The sequence below is a fragment of the Pleurodeles waltl genome, chromosome 7, assembly GCF_031143425.1.
Source record: "Pleurodeles waltl isolate 20211129_DDA chromosome 7, aPleWal1.hap1.20221129, whole genome shotgun sequence".
NCBI classification, from domain to species: Eukaryota; Metazoa; Chordata; class Amphibia; order Caudata; family Salamandridae; genus Pleurodeles; species Pleurodeles waltl.
This window is the reverse complement of record NC_090446.1, coordinates 295,904,810-295,928,658: the sequence shown is the minus strand read 5'-3', so window position 1 is coordinate 295,928,658 and position 23,849 is coordinate 295,904,810. Positions and strand designations below refer to the sequence as shown.

At 43.5% G+C, this 23,849-nt stretch overlaps 1 protein-coding gene across 13 annotated transcripts in view; it reads right to left on the bottom strand.

Annotated features, from left to right (window-relative positions):
* EPB41L1 (erythrocyte membrane protein band 4.1 like 1) overlaps positions 1–23,849 on the bottom strand; it is a 458,763-nt gene that overhangs the window by 143,795 nt on the left and 291,119 nt on the right. For all 13 annotated transcript variants that reach the window (XM_069243684.1, XM_069243688.1, XM_069243694.1 and 10 more), the window contains one exon: positions 7,725–7,829. In XM_069243684.1, coding sequence (XP_069099785.1) covers positions 7,725–7,829 — 105 coding nt within the window. The remainder of the gene's footprint in view (positions 1–7,724; positions 7,830–23,849) is intronic.

Sequence of the window (23,849 nt, the reverse complement as noted above, 5' to 3'; positions counted from 1 at the left end):
GAAATATAGTCAAACCATGCTACGTCGGTGCCCCAGCGCAAAGGCGCAACTAGTTTTAATAAAAATGTGCTGTTTACCTCTTTAACCAGTACAATCCGTGGATCTCTGAGGACTATTTTACTCAGTACAAAAGTAACGAGCATTGGCAAAGCTAGTAGGTCTGGCCTTCGGAAGCGACCACAAAGGTTACATTTGTTTTGTTTTTTTATTGTATGGATACACCATAAAAATATTAAGAAAAACAAAAGAAATATCCATTCCACTGTCTAAACGTGGTCGCCATATGCTTGTAATAAAAAATGTAAATACAAAATAACTTTTGTGTATAATCATAACAGCAAGGGTACTACCTAGCCGATAGGTTACTTAGAACAGTTATAGAGACCTGTTTTGATGCAAAAGACATGAAATTTGATTCTTAGGAGTGCAAAGAAAGACACAATTGATTTTGAATTACTGTAACCTGAAGATAAAGATGACTAAAAATTTAAAAAGATACCTAAAGAATGTAAAGCACAAAGCACTGGCCCACCAGTTCTGGCACTAAAATGCCCTTATTTTTTAGAGGTATGTGCACATGTGACCGAGAAAATGACATCACCACCTCTCACAGTGCAAGAGTGTAATTGATTTATTGCTGTATGCGCTAGTAGGTAGAATCAAAATGTGAGTGAAAGTTGAACTGACCAATAGATGAAAACGGAGGACCTAGGTCCCTCTCTAAGTATGTACTTTTAGATCTTTCACAGTCTCACAGCCTCAGATTTTCCAAATAAAATCAAAATGAAAACTTAAATATATGTATACATACATTTGGGGACTTTCAGTCAGCCCTTTTGATCAACTAGTCTGTGCAGGTGTTATTCAAATTATGTTTCCACCCACCATAGCATGCAGCATAGGGAAGGGAGTCAACCCACCTGATGTCTTGCACTGAGAGATAGCCTAACTATACTAGCAGAGATGCCTGAAATGTAGGGTATTTCAGTGCCAAGGTTGATATGCCAAGGCTGATGGGCCTCTACTTTATCGTTTATGTTTGCCAGTTTCGTTTGCCCATTACACATGGTTGGAAATGTGATTTCCCAAGTCGTTTGCCTTCGGGAAAACAGCCACACCTGCAAAACTATAGAGAAGTCCCTTATAATGCAGGCTGACATAGATTTGCCCTAGCTACACTTCAAACACGTGTATCTCTGCCCTTCTGTTATCCCCATATACATGTGAACTCACCATTCAGGAGTACAGTTTATTGATTTTTAACTTACATTCAGAAGGAATATGTCTGAACGCGTTTATATTCAGTACTGTGCAATTATTAGTGGGGTTTAGCACTTTAACCCCTATTTTTGGTATATGCAGTGCTTAATTTGTGCTTGTTGTTTCCGGTGCGGAGCACTGGCACTTATTTATGCGGACCGGCGCTTATTTTTCTGCCTCACGCATTTACTGCGAGCAAAAGACACAAATGGGAAAGACGGAGGAAGAGAAAAACGAAAAAGCGTCACAATGGGTGAAAACAGAAAGCTGCAAGAGTGAGCCGAAGAAACCGAGAGTGCCTTTAAATGGACTGAAGAGGCCCGAGGAGGCTTCAGAAATATTACTCTGCCTCAGTATTCCGTGTTCACACATTGAATTACAGAAGCCATGTGTTTAAGGGAAGGGCTTTGGGCACCGGCACCTTTTTATTTACAAATTAAGCAGAAAATATGACAATAGTCTGTAGCCTAAAAAATCTATAATCGAAGACATTGGCACATCATAGTTTTTGCTGGAGTGGCTGGCCTATTGCTTAATTCTAGTTTGTGTCTGATTTTCAGCATAATATTTAACTTCAGCAAGAACTGCTGCGGGGTCTGCCCTGGCACCGAGCTAGGTTTCAAAATATTCTTAAAAGCTATGTTATGAATTTCATATGGGCATCTGACTGCAAAGCATGAAAATTGTCACATCAGTGGGGAAAGACGATCAAAGTGGGATCTAAAAGCCCACTATTTTATTGACATCTACAACCGTCAAAGTGATTAACTGCCTGGGAAATCCCCCTTTTTTCCCCTGACTAAAATAGTTCATACTAAGTAAAACTTCAATATCACTAGCCAGCTAGAAAAAAGTCTCGCTTTCTGGCAGTGTGTCTCAAATATTAACAGAAAACTAGAAGCACGTTTAAGAGTAAATAAACTGTAAACTGAATCTGACCTGTAGCTAGAGAGAACCGCTTTCATAGGCGTTCGCGCGGTTTCCCATTCAGGGCTCAGATTGCTGGGTCAACGACCTCCGCTCGGGGCCTGCCTACGCACTGGCAGCTACTTCCGTCTCTGCGAGCGACTGCCTGGCTCCAGGCCTCCGCTGAGACTGGAAGCAGTCCTGGAAGATGTTGTAATACCAGCAAGCACTGCAGCAAATGGGTCCGAACATATCCCAGAGGCAGGCCCATATGGACGGCCTTTGCACAGTGTAAAGAGAAGTGACTGAATTATTTATTTTATAGTTTTACAGCACAGTGTTGCCAACATATTGGTTACTAGAAAGTCACAGGCTGTAAAAGCAGTTCTCAAACGAATTAAATAATCTTGTACTCCAAGAAGGTAGCATAGGACTCAGAAGCATCATTCCTCCACAGCAGTATATCACTCAGTGGTCCAGCACACCATGGTGTAAAGTCCATGGATAGATCAGTCCATCCCGCCCTGCATGCAATCTCCTGCCCGGGGGTGCCCGAACGTCTCCTATGCATTCAAGATAGCCAGACCAGCCCTTACTAGTTCCAGTAAATGTTCTCTTAATTCTCTTACTTACAGCTTTATTGAGAGGAGGGCAGTAATGACAGTTCTGGCAAGAAAAAAAAATCACCGGTTCTCTATTAGCGGATCTGACACTCATGTAAGTGGTATTGGGCACGCCACCCACTTTCGAACAGCCCTTTGGATGGAGTGTCCAACAGTGCCTAGTGATTTAAATCTCAGCTACTGGGTACCTGCACTTCTTTGTTTTGAGATGGAGAGTACCTGCACTTCTCAGCAGAGGTGTAATACGTTTAATTGAAGAGCACCAGCAAGCAAGTAGGTACTCTGGTACCTGTTTTTCTATTTCAAGCACTGCAGTGTGCCTGATGTAAAAGACCGCTATTAATATATTTCCAAATTGGTCCGACGCAAGAAGCTGCTGGGAGACGTCTATGGCCTTATAAGTGGCTTTTGTTCTGTGGGTCCTACAAATGCACCCATATTTTAGAAGTCAAATTCCAGTACAACAAGACCTAACGAGAGTTCATCACAGAGGGAATGCTGCCACATTCTTATTTCCTCCAAAGCAGCTTATGAAATGGAGGCAGAAAAATTCAAGAAGAAAATCCCATTGGCAGGGAGAACAACTTTACATTTAACCAGTGGTGCTGGAATAATTTTCAGTATGTGTGTGCTGCCATCAACATAACATCACAGAAGCCGTAGAGATTAGGAAAAATACAAGCATCTCACAAAGAACAAATGTAAAAAATGAGCCAGACCCATTCAGTAGTAGATGGGTAAGCGCGTAGTATGTGTCCGATGGTGCATTTTGGAGCATACGGTCACAAACTTATTATGAATGCATAGTGTGGTAGACTACAGTAATTTACACACAGCTCATTTTCCATTGAAATGCCAACTAGATTTGCACAAACATGCAGTTTTACAAATAAAACGATATTGAGTTCAAAGGATAATATGTGGAAACGTGTTTCAGCGAATATTTATCATTTGTGAGTCACCATGTAAAGTGTCTTGCTTCATTTCGATCCTGTTAAAATCTTTATTTCCATCACACTTCAGAATTTAAAAAATGTGCCTCAAGTGTGCTTTCCTTGCTCGTTATATAGTTTCAAATATTTGCAAAGTTCATATAAAGGTTTTAAAATGCTGTGTTAGAAAAAATGAACTCCTACTGCCTTTCCTTCACACTCCCTGCTCCCCAACACGTTAGTCAGATAGCTCACTTTAGAAAATCCTCTAACTTTGCAGTCACAGAAAGAAAAGTAAACACCAATCTCCATCTTAAAAAATAATTAGCTTTTTGCCAGAAGACATAGCCTGACATTTGACCTGTGTCTTTGAAGGCATTTTAAATGCAACAAGATACAAACACAATTTAAAGGCATGTTTATTGCTCATACACTTCACTTTCTGACTCCAACTGGATATTTCGGGGGTGCTGCAGCACACCCCACATCTCTACTTCCTGCACCTCTGCATTTAATGATCCAACTGCCACACGTATATAGGAGGGGGGTCAACCCCTCTGGTGCTTTGAGGCAGCCCTGCCAAAGGCTATAAGAAATTGCTAGTACCAACGTACTCTAAACAGTAAGACTGATATCATAACTTCTGAGTTTTTTCACTCCTTTTAATTTAGTCTATTACCATGTCTCTTTACTAATAATACAATGGATCTTAAATATACTTTTGTGAGCACTAAAACATCTGCACCTTTTTAGGGTCGAGTCTGTGTAGCATGCGAATGCGTATCGCTTGCGAGACGCTTTAGTAGTTAGAAAAGGGCTCGGAGCCCCGTCCATGTCACGTCAGTGTCTTTCATTGGTTTGTGGGCTTGCCTTTTAAAATCTGCTTGCTTTTGTTAGTGGAAGGCATGCACACGTCATTCCTTTTCCGGTGGTTAGCCCTCCTCGAGCGCAGCGACGAAGTACTGAAAACATACGAGGCTCGCCATTTGCCATCCGGTTTGTGGACTACTTTTTATCTTTTTTTCGCAGCGGGATCTCGCTTGGCAGAAGTCGAGCACTTTGCATGTCATCGACCCTGTTACATAGTTAATTGCACTTTTACCAGTTACGTAGATAATTGCACTTTTGCCAATAGGTTTCACTACGAGTGAACTGTAGCAGCACGATCGCGCTCATTTTTTTCCCATTTAAATCCGGTGGGAGTTTACAACTGCTAATAGCTCTAACTCGGAGAAATGCATGACCCATTGCATTGCAAATGCTTGTTTCTTAAGTAAAGTGTTTCAAAATCGTTTGCTCTGGAGGGTGACATGTGGTACCATATGCCTTTACAATGCAGTGGCTCCTTCTTTCCATGGAGACTCCTTTCATAATGCAAAGTAGTACAGAGGCCGCTGCTAAGCTGTGACAGCCGTCAGTGATAAGGAATACCAGTGGTGAGTGTCACTATCTAGTTAAGATGGCGGAATAGAGCAAGGAGTCTCCAGGCTGCAGGAACCAAAAAACAAAGACACAAAGGCAGGGGACACTGCCTCATTTAAGTACCTGTTAACCAGTGTGTGGGTGGGCGGGGGAGCTTTCAGACAACAATGGGCCCAGAAAGTGTAGGAGGAATTCCTAAGTTCCATGGGCCCTCTGTCTCCTCTCCTTAACATTCATAAGTCAGACTCACTGCAAATGGTCCCTTGAATGTCCTGTGGAAGTGTGCTCAGCGGGTGAGGGTGTGTGGTTGCACTCTGCAGTTCTGCCTGTGCTCTTCCTCGAACCCTCTTGAATGGAACAAATACACAACCTCTTCTTAGCGTGGCTATGGCCACCTGTGCAATGCAGGTTCTGTACAAACATCATCTACCAATTCCAAATTGTGCATACATGTGACATCAAAGTCCCAGAGGGATTGAAGAAAAAAGCCTACTATTGGGGACTAGCATGGGTGACACTAGTAAGCAACTCTTTTAACATTTGCTATCACGTTCTTCACCATAGTACAATGCTTCAAACTATTTTGGCTCGGAATTAGCTGTGTTTGTGTACAAATTGTTGGACCTAAGAGGCAAATGAGTCTGTAGAGGAATATTTTCATGTCCGCTCCACTAGTAGTTTCCTGTATCTTTCAGTGTACAATATTTAACCAACATTGGTGGCATTGGGACCAATGATGAGCAAACACCCAATTAGTGTATACTGTTGATCCCTCAGACCTCAGTAATGGGTAAAGCATGGAGGACATGAATTGTGCCAATGAAATCTTATTTTAGAACACCCAGGAAGTAGAGGCCCCATTCTAGAAACCTGAAAATCTGGCACAAGTCCAGATCCATTGTAGGACCTGGAACCTCTTGATCTGTAAACCGCATTTTGATAATGATATGAGCTAATAGCTGGAAGGGCTCAGAATGCAGAACAGAGCATTCTTTTGATTATTTTTCTTTATCTCCCTCACTCCTAGCAGGGAAATATGGTTCAAACATCATTCTTGACAAAGACAGTTCTTATACCTGGTGGACAACGTCTTCATTTTGTAAGTCAAGGACTTGGAAGTACATATAAGAAGCTGCATGTCACACTACTCTCTCATCCAGCCTTCCATGTGGCTTTTACATACTGAAATCAAGGCCAATGTGTGCTCTAGACTTGTCCACCCATACTTCCATGATATTGGAAGTCAGTGACCAATGACACCTTATTAATTAACCTGGAACACTCACCTGCTAGAGTGGTATGGTGCTGTGGTTGTACGAAACTATACTGAGATCAATAATAACTCCCTACTTAAATATTGCATACACTACATCACCTGCCACTACATCATTAGGACAAGTATCTATTTATAGAGTTGTGCTAAGTTGACAACTTCACATCTACACAACTTCAACTGCATGTGAAATGTCCTGGGAGACGTTTCACCATAATCTATTTTTATTGGAATATTTATTTCCCAATAATAGATGTCTTTTACGCGTGTTTGCTCCTGCATGTCATATTTCACCCCTTTTAAACCTGTCAAATCCTTGACCCTCCTGCTATGTTATGAGCCAGGCACACCATCATTTTTCTCAAGGCAGTCCTGCTGGCTTCACCATCGGAAAGATTACTCTGATGGCCTGAAAAATTAGGGCTATCAGAGTAAGGACATCAGACCGCTCGCCCTATTTAGAGTGGATGATTTGATGTTTTTTAATGTCCACAATAGTCATGAAAAAACATGGCAGGAACGGGCAGAAAAAAGACAAATGACCCCTTCACGCAAGGAGAAACCTTCCAGAGTGGGATGGGGCAATAGTTTTTTATCTCCAAATAACAAATGCCCGCTTTGGGAGTTCGTTTTTGAAAAACAAAACAGTTTAGTGCGTGGCAGCCTGAAAGATGGTAGCCTTGCACCAAACATGCACCGAGGTCTCTGTGCGGTAGTCCACCACAATCTAAATCCTCCCCTAAAACGTTACAATGTTAGGCTGCTACACTAGGTTAAACAGAGAATTAAGTTAACCTGATGTCCATTACTCTTGTCATTAAAAGAGATTGTTAAGCACTTACAAGCGAGCATTCTGTACACGAAGATAGCAACAGGACCTGTTTTCTGTAGTTTTTTCTGATGAAGCAAATTATGACCGTAAACTTTGCTGAGCTACCACATTACATATGCCGGCAGCTCAGCAAACTTTCCGTACCTTTACCGCTCGTGCTGCAAGAGCAGCTCTGCTGAAGGCATAGAAATATCCTCCTGCCTGGCAAGGATCTCTAAATATGGCAGGCAGTATTCCACACGGGCATCTGATTACGATGCCCAGGGGCTGATGTGCATGGATAACGAAGGACCAGAATCCCTAATTTCCCTGTGCCTAAACCTGGCGGTTACAAGCTACTTGACCCTGCACGGGAAAAAACCACGGACATGGGAATACTTGGTAATATTCTGTATTTTTCTCCCCTTCCAGCGGAAATAACAAGCATGACGTACATGAGCAGGACAGCAGGGCTTTTATTTAGACCACACACTTACCTTCTGGCTATCAGAGTCACAGAAAGTGAGGCCGAAGTAATCCTTTTCTAGCAGGTTCAAGTGTTCACATACTGTGTCAAACAGAGCTTGCCCCTTGGCGTGTTTCTGGGAGGAGAAAACCAAGTAAAAGGATTAAGTACTGTTTCACTCCACACCGTCCAAGTTTCAGAAAGATAACACGAAGTAAAAGAACACTTACCAAGAAAAAGTACTGTTAACTGTAAAATTCTAAACCTGTGCATCAACAAAAGCAGAGGTCCCAAGCTTTCCTAGCCCATGTGTGAGTAGCTCACCCAGGCCAAATTCTTTGCTTTGAATTCTGGGACTTGTAGTCGTTTTTTATAACAGAGTGAACAGGTCAACAAGCTCCAAAGTGAAAAAGAAATTCATATCTGGGTGAGTTACTCAAGCATGGTCCAAGAAAACTTGAGAGCCCGAGAAAGCTAGAGTCAATTTTTAGGTGCAGGGAGAAAAAGCTTTCTATGGTTTAACACGTTTCTTAAATAAATTAGGATAAGTGTGGTGATGGTTTCAGTAACTGCGTCAATTTTGCTGTCTTATTGGCTGAAAAGTGAAACCCTTTTCTCTGTCTTGAGTAGGATGATCTGAGACATGGCCCCATTGACAGCGTACACACTCATTTTTGCACACCTTTTCACCGGATTCCCGAAATCAAGAACTCTGATGACCAGCACCACACATGCCTGACAGGCTAGAGAAAGAAAAGACCAAAATACAACATTTTGCTTAAAATTCTAAAGATGTGAAGTAGCACCCTGAAGCAGATCTAACCAGCACTATTACTCCTCCGCTTCCGGTAAGGACACAATACCCGGCGCTTCAAGGAACACACTATGCAGTCAATGCTGCATCTCCTTTGTTTAAAGCACCAGGCATCAATTCAAGAGCCACTTCTTTGTCTGTTCCATAATTAAGATTTGCATTGACTCCTCTGACTCCTACTACACACAATACTCCATTACCTTAGAACTAAACCTGCAGGAAAGGACCACAGACACTTTTGGGTTGCTTTACCATGACTTTGTGCTCAGCCATAAAGGATGAATGATAATCATCTCTGCTCCATTCATGTTATAAATCTTGTCTGACTGCAGGCACAGTCCTGGGTCGTGGAGCTGTCTTTCCCAAGGAGAACACCATGTTGCCTGATTAAATGGTAGTGGATTTATGCAGCTTCATTTTAAAATAAGGCAACTGCCTATGTATTTATCGGAATGTTTTATACAATGCCATTTGGAACCAAGTAAGCAATCAGAGCTTTCAGCATACAACAAGAACCAGCAAGGCACATGGAACCTTTAAAATAAAGTATTGAAACTGAAACTCAAAATATTTTTTTATCTTTCCTCCCATTTTTCTAAAGCACACTCAATGCGCACTGTAGGTCAGAACAGCAAGGGTTCTTGTGTCAGTCACTTGCAGAGAACCAAAAAGTAACCAAGAAAGGCAAAAATCACAAAACAACAATTCTGTAGCAGTCTCAGCAGTGCTTCGAGTAATGACTACAGACAAGAATATGAACAGTGTTGGCTCTAAATTGCTGCGGGAATAAAAAGAAATATATGGGCAGAGGGCGACTGCTCAGGGTAGACAAAACATCTACAGCTATTAGGCTCATGTAAAGAGCGAGGAAGGGAAAAACAAGGTGTGAGGTAACAACACAGAGAAATAGAGATAATTTGAGAACATGTTGAGTTAGAAACGTCGAGTAGGGGCGTAGAGAGGCGTGCAGAGGACCAAGAGTTTACATATAGAGAGCATTAAAGAGTAGTAGGCGATGAGTAGTGGAGGAGATGGGGAAGGGGGGATGAACCATGGAGACATGGAGATAAAGGAGGGGCTGAAAGGAACTCAAGAACAAATAAAGGGCCTGCACGGAAAAGGAAAAGTAAAGATTAAACACGTATGTTTTTAGTCCTTTGCGAAATTGTAGGAGGTCTTTGGCGCATCTCAGATCGTCTGGTAATGAGTTTGAGATGGCAGAAGCCGGGGAGTTGCACCAATGTTGGCATAAGAGGGGAGAAATTAAGGAAGACTGAAGGAGAAAGGGGTCAGACTGGGGATCAGTACTTAATCCACAATCACCTGGCAATGAATATTACTGCATCAAAATATGGATTCTGACAAAAAACAGCAAATGAACTTTCTGCATTGACAGAGAGATGGGAAAGGTATGTGGTCCACGAGTGAATATTCCAGATTTCTGATGCTGTCCAAAGGAATTATTAAACTACTGCTTTACTGTTCTTGAAGGCAGGGGTTCCAGCATGAGAAATTACTGATTCTTTAATTCTGTCATTGCCACCACCTCCCATCAAAGTATTGTTCTTGACTAGGAAATCACTCTCTTCTTCGTGTGCTACAGCCATGACGTCATCTCTGCTCTGACTGTTGGTGTATCAACGTCAAGGGGGCTCTACATAATGTTGTTGCCACTGACTAATTAGGTTGCAGCAGGAGAGAAGAAAATGTAATAGTGGTCCTGGCAAGTTGTAACTCTAGGACTACGAAGAAGACAGTCTGATCACAGGAATGTTCTCCTGATGACAATCACGGCTCGTGCTGACTAAAAGGGGCGGGTGGCGTGCACGGTGGAGGGGAGAGAAGAATTTAATTAAATTAAAAATAATAATTAAAAAAAACCATTTTACTGCACTTCCGCACCCTGGCCAGAATCACTACCAACCCCCTTTTCACACAAAGGTGACAGCGCCTTGGCGCATCTGTCACTATGTATACGGGAGGCATAGTCCCACCATGCGAGGCACCGAGCCTCTGGGGTACTCTCTTTATTGAGGGGAGGTGGATGAAAAACATTCCTAGTACAGGAGCTCCAGTGCTCCTAAGTGGCTAAGGGCTGTCACCTGAATAATCCTGGCAGGACAAGTGTCCTTCATCGAGGGTCATCTCTCTGGCCTTCTGCATGTATCCTCCCAGAAGAGGAGAAGGCAAAGAGGGTCTCGCCATCAACGATTATGTCCTCTGCCCCCTCCCGGCTACCTGTACTCCTGCTGCTGTCGGGGGCAGGAAGGCAGGCAAGGTAGTTCACTTCTCCAGAGAACTCGGGAGGCCTCCCGCGGCCTCTTCTCCTTTGCAGACGGTGGGTGGGGGCTACTGCCCATGACCATGCAGCGTGACTGCCCTTTTCAGTTTGCGGACCTCTACAAGCTCTCGGGGGAGCGCACTTAGAGCACTCCAGGCCTTGCTCCTCGGAGCCTTCCCGCTGGACTGGCACCTCCAAACTTCTTGTCCTGGTCACAGCGGTGAAGGCCCCCAAAGTGAATTCCTTCTGGTGCCCCTGGGGAACGACACAGAGCATGGTGGACCGCGCCAGCTCCGTGGCTTCTGGTGGAAGGGGGGGTGCAGCTACCACGACACAGGTGCTTTTCCTGCGCTCAGGGATGGATGTCCATGAAGCGCTTCTCATGAGCTGGGGCTACAAATCATTCTGAAGCACTCTGGCCCAGGAACCACAGATCTTTCTTCACGTCGGGGTCATAAATGGAAAAGCGATCTTCTTGCGCTTGAGAAAAAGGGAATAAATGCAGGGGACCAGGGAGCACACCACCCAGCCCCTGGAGACAATAAATGGGGCACAGGGCTAAAGGACCCCAGCAAAGAGGCCAGCACAAGGTTTAGGGAGGCAGTGGCAGTCCCATACAGTGACCTAGCAGGTCAGCACAACAGCATCAGCCCCAAGGCGGATCCTGGCGAGTCCTTTCAGCAGCATCCAGTGTCCAGTTCAGTAGTCCATTAGTGTCTAAAAATGTGGGGGAAGGCCCCATGTACTTATACAAATTTTGTGCAGCTTCCACAAAGGGAGAGAAGGTGTTCCAACTAGCACTAACTGGTTCCAGGAATTTCTTCTTTCTCCTCTAGCACTGGCTCCAGGCATTGGGGGGTAAACAAGGACCTTTTTTGAGGCCACAGAACATCCTTTACAAATGCAGGTGTGCCCCGCCTCTCCATCTCTCAGCCCAGTAAGAGTATTCAATGTGCATATGCACTCTTGTGACACTTCCACCCTCCCTGTGGACAGGCAGTCTGAAAAGTATGCACAAAGCCCTGCTGTCACTCTGCCCCAGACGTGGATTGGAGGTAAGCTGCAAAATACTGAGTCATAATCACAGAGAAATGCTCACTTTCAAAAAGTGGCATTTCTAAAATGATAATAAAAATCCACCTACCCCAGTGAGCGCCATCTCTCACTACCATTACAACCACATCAAACATGCCTACGCTACCCCTCAAAGATTAGGATATACCACCTAGACATAAGGGAGGGTATTTATTTCCAATGCAATCCTATGAGAAAGGTACCACTCACAGTAGTGAGAAACTAAGTAGGCTGTTTGTCACCACCAGGACAGGCCACACAACCAGGCACATGTCCTGACTTTTACCCACACAGCACCCTGCCCATAGGGCTAGCTAGGGTCTACCTTAGGTGTGACTTATATGTAGTAAAAGGGGAGTTCCAGGCCTGGCAAATAAGGTTAGATACCAGGTTCCTGTGGCAGTAAACTGTGCATGCAGGCACTGTGGTAGCAAGCCTGAGACAGGTTTGAAAGGCTACATCTGTGGGTGGTGCAAGCTGCGCTGCAGGCCCACTAGTAGCATTTAAGTTACAGGCCCTGGGTATAGAGATACCACTGTACAAGGGACTTACAAGTAAATTAGATGCGTCAATTAGGCGTAAGCCAATCATACCAAATTTAGAAGGGAGAGCACATGCACTTTAGCTCTGATCAGCAGTGATAAAGTGCTCAGAGTCCTTCGGACAACAAAAAGAGGTCAGAAAAAAATAGGAGGAGGAAGGGAAAAAAGTTTAGGGATGACCTTGTAAAAAGGGCCAGGTCCAACATGACTAAAGACATTCACCTCAGCTTCCTCATTTACATGAGCCAATCAGAGGTCATCAAAGTCATATTTTATCTTTAATAAATCAGTCAAGAAGAAACTTCTCAGGCTGTATGCCAGGATTGTCTGTAGCCGCATCTGCTGCACCATTGTAATGTCAGTTATAGGATAGGAATCCAAATGAGGCCCTATCCAGAGGTGACAGTGACAGAGGCACCTCAAGCAAATACTTGAAGAATGTATTCTCTTCAGTATGAATCAAAGACAGTTCAGCACCTAAGTGCTGTATCTAGATGCTCCCATTGCCTCTCTCGTTGAGATATTTATGACGGGACCTACATGATTTCTTTAAAAAAAGGACAAGACACTATGGACTCACTGAAACAAGCTTGTACCAGCCTTGATAAACTTCTGATACTCATACTCTAAGCTTCATGTAAACATGGTGTTGCATTAAGTCAAAATGAGTATCAGTGCTAGGAATGGACGGTTGCATTGTGTGTTGTGCCCAAACATCATAACTTTGATTGCAATAAATTAAAGTAAGATCTGCAAGCAATAAAATTCCATGCAGCAGATGTAGGGCATTTTCTTAGTGGCAAAGAATGAGAGAACAAAAACGTCAGCATTGTGTATTTGCTCATTAAAAGAGAACCCTGAGGTCCACAGTTTCAGAAATTCATTATGTTGGTGTTTAGCAACTGCCCTTGAATTTGGCTGTTTTGTAGTCTGGGGGAAGATTGACCGATTTTAGTTCCGTTTTTATCTCCAAACCACTGTAACTTGTCCCCAATATAGTGGAGAAATTATGGTCGAGCTGTGGCAGGCCGTAATTCAAATGTAACTCATAAATACAATACAGCAATAGTGCTATTTCTGGTGTAAAGGAACCATTAATTTAACAGACAGAATAGTTGTGGACCACAAAAAATGCTATGGCCTATCAAGTGTGAGCAGTAGGGAGTGATTGTGGTTACCTTTCGAAGCTGTAACTTTTACTCTCCAATCCAAATTGCCAGAGTGTGATCACAGGAATTATCTCCCATTGACTTTCCCTGGCCTCGCAAGCATATCTGTTTTTGTAATGATTTTAATAATTTTAATAACTCTTAAAATGAATGAAGTCATGTCACTTAACAAGCAAGCCAAGCAATAGTTTTAATGTAGTTCTGACTGAATACATTTAACATCACGTTCATATCAGGTTTGTATGATTGAAAATGAGAAAAGTGCAACATTTTCATGTGACTTCGAAGCAATCTTTTGACAGTTTTACAGTGTAACGGTCAATGACCTTTGCCGATGACCCCCGCCTTTCTCTTACGTTCTTATGCACTGTATTCAGTGACAATTGTACTAGACATCTGAAGATGAAAGTATAAACATGAAGTGCAAGTTAATTAACCTTTTCAAAAATACATTATTGTATCATAGAATTGTAGCAGTTTCTATTTTTAATTAAATCAGTTTAAATCCACAAAGGGGTTGGGAGGTTGAATAGAACATCCCCAATTCATTGATAATTCTAACAGAAGTTAGGGAAACCAAAATAAGTACTTGAAAATGTTACGAGTCTCTAAAGGGCCACATGTAAGTGGGTTTAAACGGTGGTTGTGTTAACTACTCAAAAGCATTTTTAATGGCAAAGAAGCTCTAGGACTCATCATTGGTAGAAAAAGCCTGTCAATAACTAGGAGGAAATATTGATCACGAAATAGAAACAAAATTCACCTCTAAAAATATTTTCCTGTATGTGGTTTTGAGCACACGTGAGCCGCAAATGTTTACAAATATTTTATGGGTCGAAGAAAGAATGAACAGCTCAATGCTCTGGATTCTGCCTTGCCTTTGGAATTGATTGCTCCTTAACTTCAGGTACACTGAAGCTAAATGTTCTTTAAAAATTCTCAAAATACCAAAAATTCAATTGTTCCCACCAATCCATGGCAATCATATCAATAGGCTGTGACAAGAAGCCGTTGCTAGCAATATGGCACATGATGCAGTAAAATAACACAGCATGAAGACCAGGTGCCTTAAAGATCTTTTTCACATGTTCTAACTTTGCATGTTAAGGTGCAAGAGGGCTCTTTAATAGGTTGCCAACCGCATGTGTGCATAATCACGTGTGCATGGGTGTGACTACCAACGTGCACAGACCGGTAACTGCACCCAGGCACCCTGTTGCAGATGGGACTCTGCCACAATTGGTACTGACTGGAGGAAGGCCTTATAATATGAGTAGGCATTCATATTGTACTTCTGTAGTGTTTACTGAAGGTTCTCACTCTTTTCTACATTATAGTCAAAATCTGCCCTAAAGTCCAGTTGGGCTCCACATAGGCCTACAAAGTCCAGGGAGGTATCAAACTGGTGTAAATGACCAGGTGGTCAGCGCATCACAATTTAATTAAATCCCTTTGGGTGTAGGGGCATGTGTGGGTTGCCCTTGCCGGATTCAGAATCAAACAGAGGTGCCAGTCTCCTTGGGGGCTGGTGCAAGTTTTAGTTTTTGGCTCTGGACCCCATCGCCGAGGTGTTGCCACCCTCCATATCCATGTCTGGGGGGAGAGGTCACACCCAGCACCTTAACCACCTGCTGCTGCTGGAGCAGTAGGCAGAGCTGCTCTCACTGTAGGAGCACAATAGCAGTTGCTCCACCCATCCTGGATGCTGAAAACAAGATGCTGGGTGGCATGCAGCATATGTGAGGAGCTAATGGGTTTATAAAGGCCTTGGGGCTCCTTCTGCAGGACACAAAGAACCCTGTCACATGTGAATAACCCAAGTGGGATCGGGCAACCAAAAGCCAAAGCAGTACATGGCACAAGGCTGCATTGATAAAAAGAAACAGAGGGAGAGCCGCTCAGCAATATTCACCTTGTCGGGTTTGAGCATCCCATAATGCCCCATTAGGTGGCTTATTTGCATATTTTTCTTCACTGTGGTGCCCCAATGAGAGGCAGGGGCGTCACCAATGGCAGTTACAAGTGTTTCATGGGGATGGGCTGCATGATAAGCAGAAGCCCCCTTGGAACGCTTTGCATGTATCACCCTAACTTTCCGATGGAGGAGTAAACATTGCCATGGGTGAGGTTTTACATTATTTTCAGCACTCCCCCCAACCCACGTCCTCCCTTCCTCCCTCCCCTGCCTGTGGTTATTATTAACATGATGATGCCATGACAAGGCTAATAAGCCTGCCTTATTAAAAATGCCCTCCTTTATATTGTGATGTTGCATCTGGTATAGTTGGGGAGTATTGTGACTATGGAGTTATGGATCCACTGGGGGTGTAATGGGCATAAGGGTATCACCAAAGATACTTCCATCTGCCTGATGTACATAGCTGTAATTTAATGCGTAGCATTTAGTAATTTGTGTAATGAAAGTACTTTTACTTTTTTTTAAATACAGGGACTGACTGGACAATAGTTTACTGAGTGTTGTGTGCCAGCGACCTGGGACTGCTAGACCACACCATCTCCTATGAGAAGACAGTGCACGGCTCTGCTTTGCTACCCTGGGAAAGTCAAGTTCTACAATAAGGTACTTGGTGCCCAGTAATATAAAGCTACTCCTTGATATGTGAGGTGAATTATTTTGTGCTGGATGCCATAATGCACCTTAAAGGAAGACGAGGCAGCACCGATTATGGTGAGTAGAGACAAAGTACTGCATGAAAAGAAAAAAAACACAAGAGCACGGAGTAATGAGACACACGGGGCGTAGCTTCAGGGGGAGCATTTTGGGATGTTACAACCCCTATAAAAGATATTCTGTAGTAAGTAGCTGGATACAACGGCTTTCAGTCGGGTAAGCTGAAGTATCTGTCGGATTTCACCTGAGATTTTTACATGCGTACACTGACAAAACAAACCCACAGCACACTCTAATAAATGAGGATTATTTTGAAATATGTGCTATTTTAAGTGCCCCTAACAATTAGGCACTTTATCTTTCCACTGCCCCTTAAGCCCTCATTCAAGTCATGCTTCTCATATAATGCCCAGCCTGAAGCTCAAACCCCATACCCCCACACACACACAATATTACTGACCAAGCTAGGCCCCTGGTGAACCAAAAGAGACGGATGCATGATGAGGAAAAAAGAAAGGGGCCGTAGCCTGGGAAGACGAGGGAGTGGAAAAAAGAAGCAAAGACAAACATGGGGAAATAAGACCGAATAAAGAGAGAACAGTGCATGTGTAGAAAAAACAGTGTTATGCGAAAATAAAAGTGATAAAAAAGACCATGGCAAGAAGCTAAACAAATACATATGGGGAGAACTAGTGAGACCGAGGATGGGTAGAAAAGATATATTAGAACCTTGGCGGAGGATAGTTGGTAGATCGAAAAAATAACAGCAGTGTAGATGGGAAGGCCTAAAGTGAGGTGAAAAGACCAGGGATGAAAGGGGAGAAGAGGGGCAGGAGAGGGAAAAAAAACAGTTTGGACAAATGGTCGGAAATAAAGTATATGTACTTAAAATGCGCAATAGGGAAGGAAAGACAAAAGCAGAGGGAGAAAGAGGTGAGGAGAGAGTGAAGGAAGGAAAATAGAGACACGCAAGAAGAGGGGCACTGAGAAACAGAGTTAGACAGTATATATGCCAATACACCCGATTTAGGCCTGAGGCTCCTGTAATTTTAAGCTAAAAAGTATTTTGTTTTAGCTTTCTGCTGCCTGAAATTGATTGCAAGTCAATGCGTACAATAAATTCCCCCCAAGTTACTTTTTTAAAATTCTCCCTCTTTCCTGTTTCATTGTTGACATACGAGACAGGCACTAGGAGATATAAAGAGAGAAGTGGGAAGGGTAACCTTGACGAGTTGAACTAGACAGAGTGAGAAACTGGGAAAGAAGGGGTGTCTGCTTCTGAGTTTTTTTTATATTTCCCAAGAGAGTTGACAGCTGCGTGTTCTGAATTTGCTCGGGGACAATAATTAAAGTGAATCCGTCAAAAGCAAGTCTTAGAACTCTTAGTCAGGAGAGGAGGCGGCGAGGCAGGCCACAGGAGGATTGCGTGGAAACTCTAATCCCAGAATGCCTTGGACTCCGACAATTACCACAATGGTTGGGCTACTCCCCGAGAGGCCGTGGCCTGCCCATCCCCCTGCCCCTCCACCCCCTGAGGAGGATAAATGAGCAGGCAGCCGAACTGCACACAGCCAGCACTGTCGCCGCCTTATCAGGCCTTCGCTGACAGGCTAATCAGGAGAGATGCTGAGCGCGCCATTCTGCGCAGCGGCCCTCGTCGGTGCCAATCAGCGTTGGAGGCCCTCCTCACCCCCCCCCCCCCTTCTCCGCGGCACTCTCAGACACAGCACGAGCACACCCCTTCCAGAGCAGTAACCACCTGAAACAGGACCCTGTTCCGAGGGCACCCCAGGAGACTTGGATCTCCGAGGGTAAACATTAGCAGGCGTACAGGAAACACAACTGACAGCAATAGCAACAATAACATTTCATTCAAGCACCCACACATTGGAAGGGTGAAAGGGAGCAGAGAGGGTAGTGGAATAAGGAAGGCTGGAGTGAAGAGAGGCAGACTTTCGGAACAGACAGAAAGCCGTTGGTCTTCTGGTACATTTGCACATATAGGCTATATACATTACATTTGCCGGTGTTGCTCTCAAACAAAATTGATATCAAGTAAAACCCGATAATAAGGTCGTCCCGGCTCACTTTATTGGTCACAAACTGTATTTTTAGAAAGCTCAGTCAATTCATTCAGCCCCCAGCTTTAAACGTCTATAGGTAGTTAGCAAGGTTGTGGCACAGCTAGGATAGCTTAAGTGGTTGAAAAATTCTGATAATACCTGTGTCTAATTTTTGGTCCTTCTTTGATTCAAACGTTGCTAGCGTAAAGGGTTAGCAGGCCTATTACAAAGAGGTGGCACGCCAGTGAAAGCTCGAGCCAGGCTCAAGTGATGGCTGACTGCAGTTCGAGGTTCTATTGCATCCCCCAAGGCAAAAAAAAGTCGAGCTTTAAAGCGGCTTCTGACTGCCATCCACTCTCTACGCTCATTTAGCAGAAGAAAAAAAGATACCCAAATAGTGGCTTAAATGCTTACTGAAAAGCCAGAAAACCGCTTTCTTATATCCCTGGACCCCCAGCTTGATCAAATTGTGTGATGTTAATCAAATATTTGATTTCAACGAGCCTCCTCCTTCTTGATCACATATGACGGCACCTTCAAGTACCTGAGCTGCACTGTGTAAAAGCCTCTTGTGTTTGATTTAAAAAAATGAAAAAGAGAACTGGCTTTCCTTCAACCTAGTGTTTTTTTTTTTTAAACAGTGATTGGAAGAAAGGAGATACTGATCGCACCATGTTTATTTTTTGAAGGCTAAAGGCTGGGCCACTGGAAGCACGGAAGGACCGAGTTATAAGGTAGAGTTGGCTAAATTATGTGCCAAGAAAAGGAAACGTATGCAGCGCAATTTGTGATATTATTCATAATGTTGTCATTTTTACATCTGATAACACTGTCTGGTTAGAGGTTTCACCTCACTGGTACCAGTTTAACACCCAAAGACAGCAAAAAGAAATAGGTGACCAGTCAACTTTTGTGCTAGAAATCCCACTGCAAGGCCACTTTTTATCCGTTTAAACTCGAATCTGCACATTGCACAGCACATGATGGATTATGTGGCAAACCCATAATTATGCAGTAAAAACAACCACCTCAGAATCGCATAATTCCAGGGCCTCTAGCTGTAGGTTATTACAGGAAAGAGAATCTCTCTGCACATTTGTACACTTCCGAGTTACAGCAGTTTTAATCAGACTCATTAAACTGATTCTAAAATCTTTTTGCAACAAATTACTAACTGCTTTTGGTGTGTTTCATTTCACACAACAGCTTTCAACTTTGTTCTTCGTGTCTACAAACATACTTTCTCTTTCATATTAAAGAGCAAGGCACCAATCATTTAATTGGTTTCCCGGAATGGTGACGGCGTGACCATGTATTAGAAGGAATAACATATCCCGTTTAACACTTTAAAAGGACATCAGTGTTCCATTACCTTATAAAGGAACTCGGCCTTCAGCTTCATCCCTCTTAATGTTCACGGAACTCCTTAGTGATTTGCAATATCCTTATTATGTAGAGCAACTGGTATTTCACCCCATATAGGTAATCTCTAACTTTGTTCAGTCAAAAATGGAGAAGCCAGTGCAGCATAGCAGTATTTTATCTGCATACTTTTATAGTGTAAAATAAATGGACACATGATATATAGGGCAAAGAGTGTGTCAAGTGCATTCTGGTGTTTGAGCATATGTAAATCCATCCCAGTTGCAATTGTAGCAGAGTCAATCTCTGGGCAAATTACTAGGCCCCCACCAAGCACCATTAGCTGTAGCTATCACTGAAGAACATCACTTCCCTGCATGTTAGAGAGACTTATGCTGGGACTTCAGGTGCTGTCAGCAGATGCGCTAAGCAATGAGCTTGCTGACAATGCAGATAGCCCTTGAAGATATCATGACTTCAGGTCAGGGTGACAATATCCGATGATCTCCTAAAATGTGCTGTGATGGGGTGGTTGGGGAGTCATCTATGCTTATCTACTTCTTACACATCATTAAAGCCGATAAAATCTGGACTAGGAGAGGGTTTGTGGTGCGAGGCATGGACAAGCTAGAGGGAACAGAGCTAATGAAACATTCAATCAGGCATTATCTCCTCTGGAAGATGGTAGAATTTGTGAGAACTATCTACTATGGGTAAATTATGTCTGGTCTTGAAATCGATTGTTAGGTACCAAGCTTGAGCTGTTGGCGCTGTGGTTATGCTGTACTGCTGGCTGGGTCACTTTAGATGATCTAACAACTTTCCAGTGCAATACTAACTCTCAGTGATACCCTTTTCTTCAGGAAAAGAATTTAGATGCTGAAACATCTCAACTGCACTCTACGCTAATGCACTCTGCATCTCTTTTACTCAAAACCAATGAACTCTACGGCACTGCAGTCTATGGCAGTCTTTTCTACTCTACACCACTGTATTCTACACCACTGTTCTCTATGCTACTCCACACTGCACCACTCTACGCCACATTACTCTACACACCTTCACTCTGACACTCTACTCTGCAACACTGCACACTCTGCCATTGAACGCTATGCTACTCTCCACCACTGCACTCTATGCCAGTCTATTGCACTGCACCCCAATGCATTACACCACTACACTCTATGCTGCTGTACATCACCCCACTCTACACCCTCTTACTCTAGGCCACTGCACTCTTCTCTGCACCACTGCACTCTGTGCCACACAACACCACTGTACTCTACCCAGCATAACTCCACTCTAATTTGCACCACTCCATGCCACTGCACCCTGTGCCACTCTACTCAACCCTGCACCACTCCACTCTGCACCACTGCAATCTAAGCTGAACTGCAATCTAAGCTTCACTCTGCGCCACTCTACTCAACGCTATACCACTCTTCCCTACGCCAATGTACTTTACTCAGAACCACCACACTCTATGTCAATGCATCCTACACCACTTTACTCAAAACCAATGGGCTCTACACCACCGCACTCCACACCAATCTACTCTGCACCACTGTAGTCTATGTCACTTCACTTTAGGCCACCCTAAACCACTCTGTGACACTCCACTCTAGGACATTACACTCCACGATACTCCAGCCTGTGACACTCTACTCCATTAAACTCTGCTCTGCCCTATGCCACTCCACTCTACAACACTCTACTCTACTCTGTCCCTCTACGACACTCTGCCACACTCTACACAACTCCATGCCACTTGACTCCACTTTTTTCCATGACACACGACACATGACTCCACTCTACTCCACTCTATGCCACTACATGACACTATGCCACTCCACTCTATTATACTCTACTCCACTCTGACATTCCAGTCTACAACAGTCTTCTCCACTCTGCTCCACTCTAAGCAACTGCCTGTATAACACTCCATGTTAGTTTACTCCACTCTACCCCACTCCACTCTGACACTCTATTCCAGTACACAGCACTCTACTCCACTCTACGCTCTTCTACTCTGATACTCTACTCTTTCCATACATTCCACGCCACTCTATGCTAAGTCACTCTATGCCACTCAACAACACTCTGCACCACGCCACTCAATGCCATGCCACTCTCCCTTACGCAATTAAATAGTGGCCATACTGAACAGAAACTACTATGGTGTACAACATGAATAAAACATATTGGCAAATAGCTCTTGTATAGGCGAGACCTATTGGCTTTGTTTAATTTATTAAACTGTCCAGCTTGCTTCTGTGGTAGTTCTGCGCAACTGTGCCCCCTTTCTTCTGTGGCCAAGGTTATGAAAAAGTACTGCCAGGGTGTAAACTCTGCACCATAAATACTGGAAATGTGCCCTTCCAACCCACCAGTAGCATGCAATTATAAATACATCTCCACAGATTTGGGAATACCCAGGCAGACCTGTTTTTTCTGGGCCAAATTCCGCATGATATTACCTTTTCCAAGGGGATTAACAGTCACATTTATACCGGCTATAAACAGGCTCTTGGTGGGGGAGGGAGCACTGTATGATGTGGGGAGTGGGAGAGGGTGTGATGGGACAGGGATGCTGTTGTGAGGCAACATGGAGCCTCCTGTGCTCCTCAGTGTAGAAGATGGTCACGTGAGGTCAAAAGTCGAGGCCCTGCATCTTCTTGCACTCTGATCCTCACGCGATTTCACCAGGAGGATTTTCTGCCCATAAAACATTTCCGGGTTTCCTACATCTTGGAAATCAGAATGTGGAAACACCCGGCCATAATTGTACCAAGCAGTATCCCACCGGGTGAAACAACTCCACTCAATTTATAATCGGGAACTCACTGCTGCATTTTTTTGTCCTCAGTCACTTCATCCTTTATATTGTGTTTCATTTATGTGATTAAAATTCATATATGTGATTCCTTTACCTACCTCTGCGCTTCTACATTCTCTTAGCCTTCGTTCCTTCATTACCCTCGTTTGTCTGAATTACTTTCATATTATGTAATGTAGAATATGTGTCTTCCTTCTCACAGTGTTACCTATACCTTCCTCAGTCACCAGCAAGCGCTTCAGGACTTCAGGGGACTAAGGAATTAATCAAATGTTATATTTTGTAAGTGTATTTAGATAGCAATTTCCATTCATTTGTATTGTCAAGAAGCTCTTTTTGAATCTGGGTGCACCCTACTCTTCTGGGATTCATGTTCTCCAGATTCAAAGTGGATGGATGATAATTGCATATGGTTGTGCATTCTGTTATTTAGATGTAAGCTGTATTGGATGGTGACAGACAAGGTTGGAGTAGTTTACTGGATGCATTGTGAGATATAGTGGTTAGCTAGATTCAGTAAAAGATCTTTGGGGGGGGGTGGGTATGCATCTGCACTGGGGCATATACAGAAAGTTATTGACATTTGTTCTGGGTTGTGCAGTTATTCCTGGCATGGCTTCAGGATGTTGTCAAGTTTCGGGGCATCTTTTCCCACCACTTAATCTGAATGAAAGGTGTAGGTATCTGTGAACAGAGGTAAAGTTGACGTGGCAAATGCTTAGCCAGCTAAATTTCTTATTGCCGTATTGTGTACATTACAGTGCCAGGAGTTTCATCTAACGTGAGTAGGAGTTGTGTTAATGTTGAGTAATGGTGGAGCCTCAAGACAGGCTTTTACGGCATCTCTGAGTTGTATTTGATTGCATGTGGTATGTTGTTTTAGAGTATTTTTGGAATAACTTTTGGGCCTGTTACTATACTGATGTAGGTGTTTTAGAATACAGCGTGCATGTCCTTCCATGGCATGCCACCAAACAGATACAGCTAGTCGAGGCCACCATTAATCTGTTCATCCTGGAAGGCATTCTACCCAGAGGCATGACCCAGGCAGCCCGTCATCCCAAGTAATACACCATATAGATAAATGCAATGTTGTAATATCAGCATTTGTTTTGTGTATTCAACCAAAGGGTTTTCTTAATCTGGCTCCCTTTTCATATAGTGGTCTGCTGAGACAGAGCTAGAGACAGCACAATAGGGAGATTGAGAGAGGGTAATGGAATCATAGTGCATGTTTGAGTGTGTGGGTGAGAGACGAACTATGTGTATGGAAACACGCAGCCATCACTGCCCCACTAAAGTAACCCTCGATGACCTGACCAAATTCGCTGTTTACCAACCAATATCACCCCTTCTCTACCCAGCCAAAGTCTTGGAAAAAGC